General features: G+C 29.4%; 1 protein-coding gene across 2 annotated transcripts in view; it reads right to left on the bottom strand.

The window, feature by feature from the left end:
• The window catches only part of spn-E (tudor domain containing 9 protein spindle E), a 117,502-nt gene that overhangs the window by 16,226 nt on the left and 88,352 nt on the right, over window positions 1-12,924 (bottom strand). For both annotated transcript variants that reach the window (XM_072523635.1, XM_072523636.1), the window contains exons 14-16: window positions 9,661-9,838; window positions 4,679-4,888; window positions 612-827 (exon numbers count right to left, since the gene is read on the bottom strand). In XM_072523635.1, coding sequence (XP_072379736.1) covers window positions 612-827; window positions 4,679-4,888; window positions 9,661-9,838 — 604 coding nt within the window. The remainder of the gene's footprint in view (window positions 1-611; window positions 828-4,678; window positions 4,889-9,660; window positions 9,839-12,924) is intronic.

Raw genomic sequence — 12,924 nt, 5'->3', positions numbered from 1 at the left:
GAGTCATACTTGCCTATATAGTCTCCAATTTTCAGATGACGATTCCGTCACAATTGACAAAAAAATATGGAATATATGGTAAGAAAGTTGGCCGTAAAACATCAAAAGTGCGGACACGATTAAGTATAATACCGAAAAAACAAATATCTCACTATTGGGACAGATAAAGCAAATCTGGTTTATTTTTAGATTTAGTATTACGATTAGAAAATAAGGAGATAGGGACTTGTGACAAATAAAAATACCTAAAAACTATAGTCAATCGCATAACCTAACCGTACCTAAAAACCATAGTCAATCGAGAAGAAACAAAGAACCAAGAAACTAATTCCAAAATGCAAGACAGAAAAGATGTATAATGTCACAGAATTCTCTATTACAAATGGAATTACAGGAAAGAATAGAAGAACATTCTTTCGACACGATGGGAGAAACATTTCAACAAGTTCCTAATTAAGAAATTAATTCCTGTTTTATCTGCGGAAGGACGATTTATTATTATTATCATAAACACAGGAAAATAGAGATTCATTTTTATATAATAGATTAAATACCTTTAGCAAATTTCATTAAATTTATACTACTGCACAATTTATAATGTAAGTACTTACCCTGCCATACAATAAAATATTAAAAGTGTGTTTTTTCACGAAGTCGTTGCTTGCTTCTGACCATATTCCTCTTATATTAGCCCTTCTTGAAGGTTTAATTCCATGTAAAGCACATTCAATTGCAAGCGGCTCAAACGAACATTCTGGTCTATTTGGTAAAAGATAAATCTCTTTTATAGGTACCCGTTGCATGTTTCCATAGTCAATAAAACGTACCTAAAAATTATTTAAATATATCAAAGTATTACACGTAAATAATTTTTTCTCACGAAAAATACATCGTCCATGTAATTTTTGAAGTTATACTTCTATACGCACGTTCGACATTGGAAATTTGTACAGAAGTGAATCGGTGAAATCATTACATATGTAAGATATGAGTAAGAGAGAGACAGAAAATATATTTTCTCTCTCTTTCTCTCTCGAGAATAAAAATGTTCCTTTTGTATATATATATATATATATAATATATAATATATATTATATATATAAATATATATATATATATTGTTATGATGTATTGTTTGTTTGAATGATGAGCACTGAGTATTTTTAATAATATAGGATTTTTATCGCGGTTCTCAAAGAATTAGTTTGTAAGTACTTTTTTAAATTATCTTTATTATAACTATTATGAAACACACATATATATATCTAACCTAGCCAATGTAAATTTAAAATAAACTATCTTTAAATTGATATTCTTATAAAACTAATTAAATTCTATAGACAATGTAAAATTTAAACAAACTATCCTCAAAATTGAAACTGTTATGACACTAACTAAATTATATTAACAAAATTTTGTACCTTTCTTTCACTGAATGCCTAAATAAACTGTTTTCCACTATATAGATTCTAATCACCACTGAATGTCTTCGTACTTCGGTTATCCTTGTTTTTGTGAAATTACTTTTTCCAATTATCAGCTTCTACCAATTTAAGATATATTTTTCTTCACCAGCATTTATAAACCACCAAGCAAACCAGCAAAACAGCATTTATATTTATTCTTCTTTTCAATATTCCAATATCCAATTATTATAAGTTGATTTATACTAATCTCCAATCATAATATAATTTTAATTTCTTCTAATATACTTTTTTTTAATCTTCAATAATTATTTGTGTATAATTATAAATGTGCATTAAAATATATGCATAATTTTTAATCTTCATTTAACTCACTATATCAAACAATTGGACTATTTGTGACTGATTCACTGACTCCAACTAACTTTCATATTTCTTACTAAACTTTTCTGACTGACTTCTTGAAAATTCTGAACAATTTACTTCACTAACTAAATGTGTCTACTAACTTTCATAATAAACTGGCCATCTTGAATCCAAATCACGGGTATTTAAATCTTTTCAATCTTCCACAACCATCTGGTAAGAAATCATGTTCGATTTAGTTCTATTTCTTCTATATGGATGTTCTCGAAAAAAATATCTATTCAATCCACCGACATAATCATTATTCCAGAATGTTCGACCGTAAGCAATGGTCAAATTCTGCATTCTGGAGAATTCGTTAATGTTCTATTGATAATTTTGTTGACATTTAGGCTTTTCAGATCAGAATAAACATTTAAATCATTAAATATATATAAATTAAACATTTTAAACTAACATTATTATTATAACCCCACTTTAATTCCTAAAATGTCACTTGGAGAGTATGTATAGTGTGTTGCCTAGTCACATGGCTCACTTAAATATATCTACAAAATCATAACTACTAAAATACAACTTTTTACAATTATTATATGCTAATTTCTTAAAATTGCCCTCACATAAATATATTTTTATAAAATTCTCTAGTATATAACTTATTTAAAATAATCAAATACTTTTTTATATCTAATATTATGTAGTATATAACTTATAAATTATTTTCTATAAACAATATCATTTCAATATATATATATATATATATATATATATATATATATATATATTATATATATTATATATATATATATTATATATATTATATATATATATATATATATATATATATATATATATATATATATATATATATATAATATAATATATATTAATATTATTATTTATGTGATATGTTTTGTATTATTTATTAAATGTTCATAATTATTTTAGGCTTTTGTATTTCAAAATAATAATTAGAATAAACCACTGTATGACCGAGAACTGTCCATGTAATTGTAATTTTTGAAGTTATACTTCTATACGCGCGTTAGACGTTGGAAATCTGTACGGGAGTGAATCGGCAAAATCATTACATATGTAAGATATAGGTAAGAGAGAGACAGAAGATATATTTTCTGTCTCTTTCTCTCTCGAGAATAAAAATGTTCCTTTTGTACATTTGTACATATATTTAATATTTATTAATATTATTATTTTTTTATTAATATTATTATCATGGTCAATTAAACGTATGCGTAAGTAAGTTATGTATATTGTCATTTTTAAATACTTATGAAAATTGCATTTTAAATTGTATTGTATTATTATATGGAACTATGTTGCAGTGTATTGTATGTATTGTATTTTTATATTAATAACAAAATAAACAATAAATCTGACTGCAGAGTATTTGTAAAATTTTTTTTGCATTCAACTCCTTTTATACATATATATGAAAATAAAAATATATATTTTTATTAAAATATTGATTCAATCCTCCATTTACCTCCTATTACAGGTCAAATGTTTATATACAGCAAACGATGCACCTATATACCTAATTCTTTTTCTCTTTCTGTTCTCTTTTACCTATAGTAATACATATGTAATGATTGTGCAGATTTACTCCCATATAAATTTGTAACGGCGAACGTTTTTTGCCACACCCGTTTTTTTTTCGTAGACATTTTAGACTATTTCATATATTGTTATGAAACATATTTTTATTGCTGCTTAAAAAAGAGCACATTTCCAACATTCTCAGTATATAAATTATTTTTATCGAATAAATAAAAAGTTGTTAACTCTCTTTTCTGTCCCGGAAAATAATACATCATCATCATTCTGGCTTTACAACTCTGCGTTGGTGCTAGCCTCAAGAATTTCTCTCCAGTCGGCCCTATCCATCTCCTTCCTCCGCCAAGCACGTATTCCCATATTTCTCATTTCTTCATCGATTTTATCAAGAAACCTTGTTCTGGTTCTTCATCTTCTTCTCTAACTAATGGGTCTATCAAGGATCGTTTTTATAGCTGGGTCATTTCGTGCCATCTGCATTACATGCCCTATGTACCTCAGACGTCCTATCTTAATATGTTTTACGATATCAGGTTCCTGGTATATTCTATAAAGTTGTATCGTGCTCCCCACACTCCATTGTCATTAACCAATCCATAAATTCGTCTTAGTACTTTTCAAAACATCCTAACATGTTTTCATTATTTTTTGTTCAGAGTCCAGGTCTGTGAACCATATGTTAGGACTCTGCGTATTATTATTTTGTAGAGTACCTTTGTATTTCTCGATATAATTGAGGACTTAAGAAATATATTGAGCTCAAATAGCATCTGATAACCGTGCAAATTCTGCGGTTTTTCTCTGCGGTAGTATGAAGTAATAAATTTTATTTATCTCCTGAAAATCGTAAAAAATGGGAAAATTGCGCAACGCTTATTTAACACCTTTATAAAAATTTACTTAATTTGCGGCAAAATGCAAAAATTGCTTACCAAAGGCGCACTCTTCACATTTTAAATGAATTTGGATTTTTGTCGATACGATACTCCGATCAAAAAGATATTGAATTTTTAGAGTCGATAAATTTTATTTAAAATTAATTTTGCGCGCGTAATTTATATTCAAAATCGCTGATCGTTTCAAGCGTTGTTTCTGAGAGAACAATTTACTGTACACAAAAGGTGCTAATAAATATTTTTGTTCAAAATTATCTCAGCTACTTTTTTTACTTGAAACATTTTTTTTTCATACAGATACAGAGCAGATACAGATACAGCATACAGATTCGTGGTAAATCGATTGCGTTGCGAATAGCGTTGTGGACGCTTTACTTTGGAGAACACAAAAGTATTGGTTTATCTACATGTTATTACCTCAGCAAATGTGGACGAAACTGCAAAAACTTGGCACCTATAAAACATATTATCCTCGATGAATCGAGCTGCGTAGATTGTTCCTATCTTTACAGTTTGGTCTCTAGAAACAACGGTGTGAAGAATAGCCTTGTTTAGTATTTCTTCCAATGCGGTAAGATAAGGTTCACTTTCTAAATTATTTGCCCAAAAATGACCTGCATCCTCATACTAAAAAAGAATAAATATACAATAATTAATTATTACATATCTACAATTATTGACTGCAGAGCATTGGTTACTCGAGAACTTTTTATGAATATATTAGTATGTAAAAATAAATAATTACAACCTCAACGTAGATAGTAACTAGATTGGTAACTAGTCTAAATGGCAAATAAATTGATTTACGTACAACGAGAAAAAAACAAGATCATATACATAAATTTCAAATGACTTTTTGAGTTAAAGTTTATTTCTACAAACTTTTATATATATATATATATATATATATATATATATATATATATATATATATATATATATATAGCGTCATATGTAGAATACAATATCGTCATATTTTTTATATTCTAGGGAACTTAACATATATGTACATATATAATACACAGGGTTCCTATTCTACATTTTTCTTAAATTTTAATTACAGTAATAAGCGTAACAATTGAATCCTAACAATAAAAATGTAAATGAAATAAACGCCATATTAACAATATTATTAAAGAATGTAACACTAGCGATAGCAGAATTCTTATGAAAAAAACGACTTCTTAAAAAAAGGAAAGTCAGTTAAATACATTGAAATTAATAAGTTAAAAAAAACAAAAAGGGGAAAATCCCAGTAATTGGCTGTATACCATAGTTTAAAAAAACTTACAAAGAAGTAAAAAATTTCTGTTGTATAATGGTATAAAATTATAATTATTTTTTAATAAAATAACATACCATTATACAGTGTGGCCCATTTAGATTGGAAACACCTCTATAAAATTTGAAGTTGTTAACCGATTTTAACCAAATTTTTTTTAATGTCATGTAATAAAAGGTCTATTGCGGGACCAAATATGAAATATTTAGGTAAATTTTCAGGGCATTCTGCGATACTTTTTCTTCGTCGAAAATGGGGAATTTGTATTAGCGATTTTTTTAATAAAAAAATTTCTATGCCACTGGATTTAGAGTGGCTTCAAATAGCTATGACAAAAATTTCATTAAGATATATTTATTAATAACAAACTTATGACAACTTAAAATTTTAAAACTCACTAAGAAAAAAACACTCTGTATTAACGTTAAAAAAAACACTCTGTATTAACAGAAACATGGAAACATAATTTTAGTTTAAATCCTAGTTGTCTCTACCAATCCACCATCTAATTGGTTACATTTGTTATAGCGTTTATGAATATTTCTAATTACATTTCTTAGTTGTTGGGGAGTCATTTCTGCACATGCCTGTCGAATTCTTGCACAAAGTTCGTTTACGTCTCTTGCACGAGTTTGGTAAACTATTTGTTTGGTAACTCCCCAGAGAAAGAAGTCTAAAATTGTGAGATCTGGGTGGCCAATCTATCAACGGACTACCCCGGCCTATCCAACGGTCCGGAAAATTTTCATTTAGCCATTGCTTCACGGTTCTGGCGTAATGAACAGAACACCCATCTAACTGAATATACAAATTTAATCGTTCATTAATTGGGAGCTCATTAATAGCATTCCACAAGTCGGTGTTTAAAAATTGTAAAAAGTTCTGTGAGTTCAAGTTTTCTTCAAAAAAGAAAGGACCAATAACTCGCTCGTTCAGTATACCACACCAGACATTGATTTTTTGAGAATACTGACTTTTACAGCTTATTACCCAATGGAGATTATCTTCGGTCCAATAGCGACAATTCTGTGATGATACTACTTCATTTGTAGTGAAAGTGGCTTCGTCGGTAAACAACACGTTTTTTAGAAAATTTATATTGTTTAAATATTCCCCTTCGGCCCATAAACAATATTCTAAACGTTTTGCTTCATCGCCTTCTTGTAACGTGTGTAAGAATTTTGGTTTGAAAGGTTTAATATTATTTACCATAAGACATCGCCGAATACTCATTCGCCGGCATTCCTTAAACTGTCATTAGGGTTATTTCTGAAATGATCTAAAATGATTTGATCATTTCCTCTTCTTCTTTGTAACGGGTTATTTTTTAAAATTAGTTTTGATACTGCACCATATTCATTAAATATTGTATTTATTTTGTTTACCGTACAGCAGCTAATATTAGGACGATCCACATGTCTGCCATTAAATATTGTACAAACTTCCCTGGCACTTCCATCGTAATCTCCCAAAAGACGTATAATTTCAATTTTTTCTCTCAAACTTAATCTTGCAGCCATGACACAAAATATTATTAAAAGAATTTGAAGTAAATATTGTTGCAGATATTATGCATAAATTTATGCTAGCACTGAAATTTGTATGACACAAATAATGTCAAACGGTAATATCGTTGTCCTTGCAACTGAGATTTAAGTTGTAGCATGTAAAGTTAATAATGTAAGTGCGTTACTTGCATTAAATTTTTATGCTATTTTAAACATTTTTTTGTTTAGTAGTGGTTTATTATTAAAATTATTTGAAAAATAATTAGTTTTATGGTTATCTGTTGATACAGGGTGTTATTTTTTGACTCGTAGCTTAGTGAGTTTTAAAATTTTAAGTTGTCATAACTTCGTTATTAATAAATATATTTTAATGAAATTTTTGTCATAGCTACTTGAAGCCACTCTAAATCCAGGGAAGTAGAAATTTTTTTAATAAAAAAATCGCTAATACAAATTCTCCATTTTCGACGAAGAAAAAGTATCGTAGAATGCCCTGAAAATTAAACTAAATATTTCATATTTTGTCCCGCAATAGACCTTTTATTACATGACATTAAAAAAAATTGATTAAAATCGGTTAACAACTTCAAATTTTATAGAGGTGTTTCCAATCTAAATGGGTCACACTGTATATCAGAAGTTTGTACTTATTTTTAAGTAAAAAGAAAACAATTATTAAAGAAAGATATCAGAAAGCTCAAAAGGCAAAAATAGAAGCAGTTATTGATAATAATGGGAATATGAAATATTTTATGACAAAAACACTGTAACATTCAGTAATACATTAGTTAAACATCAATTAATACAAATTATTATTTACTTATTGATGGCAATGATGAATACTTTTTAGAGGTGAGCATCAAAACTGTTTAATATGAAGGTATAGGGACAAATTACATGTAATGATTAAAGAAGTAGAAAAAGCAGCTACACGTATAGACCTTAAAATGAGTTAAAGATAACACAAAGACGATTATAAATCAAGACATCACTATTAGAATCATATATCAGATAATAGAACAAATACCAAAAATTTAAAAACCAAACAGCTAAAGCTAACGAAATGTGCATTTCGATAGACCACAGGAATAGAAAACGATTTTATTAAATCGGTATTGAAGTAGGAAATATTTTGGAGACATTAGATGGACCTTCCGAGTTTGAATTTGTATCAGCCCGAACGACTGAAGAGGTGGCGACACGGAAATAATAGTTACATCGTTCTGTTGATACCACTTCAAACGCGAAATGTTTGACTAGTTTGTCCTCCAGCGCCATAATATTTGGTTTTTAATTCATAAGGGCAATAACATGCTTTTGATGTGCTATTTTATCCACAATACCTAGAAATAAAAGTTTGTTTAAAGAGTATAGTATATATAGATATGCAGTCCCAGATAACTTAAGTTATGGGTCACAAATATGGATTTTTACAAAGTTTTATTAAATGTTGATAGAATAAAGAAAACACAAAGAGATATGAAAAGGCAAATTAATTTCAAATATAAAACAAAATAAATTGGGGGATTAGGTAGAAAACAAAATTAAGAGATGTAAGAAGAAAAGTAACAAAACTATAATCAAGTTCTTTAAAATCCAAGACCAACGCAACCTTGTACTCGCAACTCGAAGTTAATCAAACAACATTAAAACTCATCAACGGCTACAATTTGGTGTAGAAAATCATTACCTTACATGTAATAATAAGGCAGAATGCAAATTATTCTCTTCACAAGTATTAGTGGAAAATTTCAGAGAGTTCTCTAAACTTTGATATGTCTATTGGCGTGTAAAGTTTTCAGCTTCCAGTTAATTTAGGCGTTTATTTGAAGAATCTAAAGAATAATATCTAAAGAAGGCACTACCAAAAGAGACATCGAAAACAGAACGCAGCAGGGAGAAAAAGCGGTTAACATTCTAAACTCTCTACTATAGTCTAAAGATATTAGACAAGAAACGAAATTGACAATCTATCGAACCTTGGTAGAGCCTATTATGACTTATGGGACAGAAGTTTGACAGATCACGAAAAATGATAGAAAAAGAATAGAAGTAGTAGAAATGGATTTTCTAAGGAGAGCGTGTGGTGTATTCAAAAAAGATCATATCAGGAATGAAGATATTAGAAGGAGGACAAATAGTATATATTCCAGTGTAGACAGAATTGAAACGAGACAACTAGTGTGGTATGGTCACGTGAAGCGAATGAATGAAGATATATGGCCAAAGGAAGCTCTAAATTACATACCACAACAAATAAGAAGGGGAAGGTCTTCAGTTGCCTGGGAAAAAAATGTACGACACATAATGAGAGATAGAGCCAGCAGAGAAGACGAATGGATGGACGGAAAACGATGGCGGTCGAAATGCGAGAGACGGCAGAGGCTGTAAGAACCTTGCTTATATATATATATATATATATATATATATATATATATATATATATATATATATATATATATATATTTGAAGAATCGACAAGCTCAGCTACGTACACTATTTAGCCATTGCTGTATGAGAATATATGCAGTCTTTTGTACTCTACATACAATGCTTAGAAAATAAACAAATCTTTTTTGCATATGAAGAAACTTATTATTTTATATTACCTCTGTAATTTTTAGAGTAATCCATTCGACGTCAAGTCCAGGAATTGGAGAATGCGATTCTAAACTAAAACAGTTTCTAGCCGCAGAAGTTGAGGGCATGGGTGTATCTTCAAGTTTCTGAAGTGTACTTTTTCGTTCATGTCCCCTTTCTTCGGCATATTTCCAAGCTTCTTTTATGCTAAAAATATATTTTATTAAGAAAACGAATTTTAACTAATAACTGGAGATAATATTAATTGTTACAAAAGTTTATAAGATCAAAATAAATACTTGTCCAATATAGATATATTACATGATAAATCCAATAATAAAAAGTTATTATTGGATATGCCAAATATGTCAGATATGCCAAAATTATTATTAATGACTATTTAGAGATAACATACTTGATGCCGGTAACATAACATCTGTTATTAATTTAAATGATGAATCAAACCAGGATGGGTAGCAACTTTAAAATCATAAATGGGAACCCACTATAGTTTATTTTTATGAACGAGAGAGTAATTAGCATAATTTTAACTGGTAGCTCCGACCACTCCATGGGCGTGCTCAAGATTAATTGAAAAATTACTTTGAATAATTGTAAAAAATAAATGAATTATTTCAGTGTTATAAAGTGTTATGTGTATGTAAACAAAAGTGACCTCTTTTATCACACACTATATTAGAACTGACTGGCCTACATTAAAAAGGGTTTTAAAAAATTCACATTTTTTTTAATTTTTAAAAATTACAAAAGAGAAAAAGAGTTTTTAAAACCGTCTAAGGTATGTTAAATAGATGAATAAAAATATTAATATAAAACTTACAGCTACTTGTTACAAATCCAAATCAGATTCAGAAGATGAACTTTCAGAACCAAGATTTATAATAACTGGCTCGATCATTTTATCAGTAATATTGTCCAGCTTCCACATTTTTTCCTCTTCTTTAACAGTGTGATTTACTGCCTTTTCCCAGTTTTCAGGTTTTACATTATTTACGGCCTCCAAAAACAACTGTTTAACATCATGAATTTTAAAAGTGGTATTTTTTCTTGAAACTTCACTCTTTATCTGTGCCCATACCAGTTCAATCGGGTTTAATTCACAATGATATGGTGGGGATCTAAGTACTGTCATTCCACGATTTTTGGCAATTTCACCAATTTCGTATTTTTTAAATTTTTCTTTATGAAGGGCACACAACGAATAAAGTTCCTTTCTTATAGATCCGGGATGGTACGTAATATTTTTTGAACTCAGCCAATTCTGCAAGTCTTTTTTTAACCACTTGGTTGTGGGCAGTCCTTCTATAAGTCTGGAGTGATAACTTGCATTATCCATTACTATTACACAGTTCTTAGGAAGAAGATCTATCATTTGTTCGAACCATTCTTGAAAGACATCAGCGTTCATGTCTTCATGGTAGTCACCGGTACGAGTTGATTCAAAAGTTAATAAACCACCTTCAACAAAACCGTCTGAACTGCCAATGTGTACTATTATCAGCCTGCGTCCCTTTACTGATGGTGGGTTTAAACCAGTAGATAAGTTATTTACAAAAGCGTGCCTTTGACTTGTAACAGTTTCATCCTGCCAAAATTTATTTGGTGTATGACCCTCGTTGATCCATGTTTCATCAAGATAAAATATTTTTCTTTTTTGGTTTCTCATTTCCTTTATGGTTCTTAGAAAATGTCTTCTCCATATGACAATATCGCTTCTTTCTAATAAAATAGACTTTCTGGAATTCTTTTTCCAGCGGAAGCCTATTTCTTTTAAAAGTTTCCATAACGTACTTCGACTCATTTCTGGGTAATCCTTATCATCTCGAACTGAGACAAGAACTTTATCCAATGTTGGAAATTCTTGTCTAAAGAAGAATTCATGCACTTTCCGTCGAAGTCCTTCTTTAAAATGATATTCTATTTGAAATTTTGGTTTTCCTGGAGCATTACGTTGCATTTGAAAACTACCACATTTCTCTTCTTTAATAACTCTGTAAATCGTAGATTTCCCAACACCAAGTATACTGCTAACTAACTCAACGGTCTCATCAACACTTTCACATAAACGTTTGTCTGTAAATGATTTAAAACAATTAAATATTAATGTTTTTTCATTAATTGTTAGAGGACCAATTTTTCGGCGTTTACACGGCACTTCCAAATTTTCCATAACACTAGTATACACAATAAACTGCACCTTGCAACTGAAGTACCTACTTTTAGTGAACTGTTAATAATTTTGAATACGCCACTTGGACCTTCCTACAAAATGGAAAAACCCACTATCACATTTTCTGTGGAATAAGTTTAGAAGGTAATTATCTAGTCAATTACTGTCGTAGATTCCTGGAATTAAAGAATTAAATGTTTGATTGTTGAAACCCTTACTTCGTGGAATGCACTCATTTCAGATAAAATAAAACGTTTTATTTTATCTAAAGAATTAAACTTTATTTTGCAAATAGGTAGGTACTTATTAAACTTTTATTGGTTATATATAACCAATAAAATAAACATCTTACATTTCTTGCAAATTCATTAGTACCTGTTAACCTCCATCACTCCGACACTGGCAACCTTATTTAGGGATTAGTAACCCTCACAACTATTGTATTCTATTCTGCTCCAACCTTTATACCTGGTGGTCATACTCAATTTAAAATTGTTTTCCTATATACTTCTGTAAACTTGTTGACAAATATCTATTTTTCATTGAGTCACCCGTATCAACAGTTTAGGGATTTGCATACATAATTTATTGTTTTATTACTCTCTCATACATAAAAATACACTATAACCCACTCACTGGGAAAAAATAAGTTAACCAAAAACCAAAAAACACGTGTTTATTATTTTTCAAAAATCTATCGAATGACATCAAACACGACCCCCACTCCCATACCATGGTGGGGCGAGGGCTAACTTTGAAATTTTAAATGGGAACCTCCATTTTTTATTACAGATTTGGATTTATTATGAAAAATAAGTGATTTTTATTAGGGATATTTTTTAAAATTGTCACTTCTTTGGGGGGAGTTTGAAATCTTAAATAAAATATTATTTTCTTATTGCAGAGACGGATTCAACGTGAATAAAAACAAGCTTTATCTGACTTTTATCCAGCCACGATAGATGGCGCTGTAATCGTAGAAAAACAAATACAGATCAGAAGTATGCAAAGTAATTTTTATAGTACTGAATACGGTTTTTTACGTAGAATCTGAATCTGCATTTAACAAGAGGGTTTGTATTTAAGATTTCAAAGTTTAATA

This window comes from Diabrotica undecimpunctata, chromosome 2, assembly GCF_040954645.1.
Source record: "Diabrotica undecimpunctata isolate CICGRU chromosome 2, icDiaUnde3, whole genome shotgun sequence".
Classification (NCBI taxonomy): Eukaryota; Metazoa; Arthropoda; class Insecta; order Coleoptera; family Chrysomelidae; genus Diabrotica; species Diabrotica undecimpunctata.
This window is presented reverse-complemented; position numbering and strand designations above follow the sequence as displayed.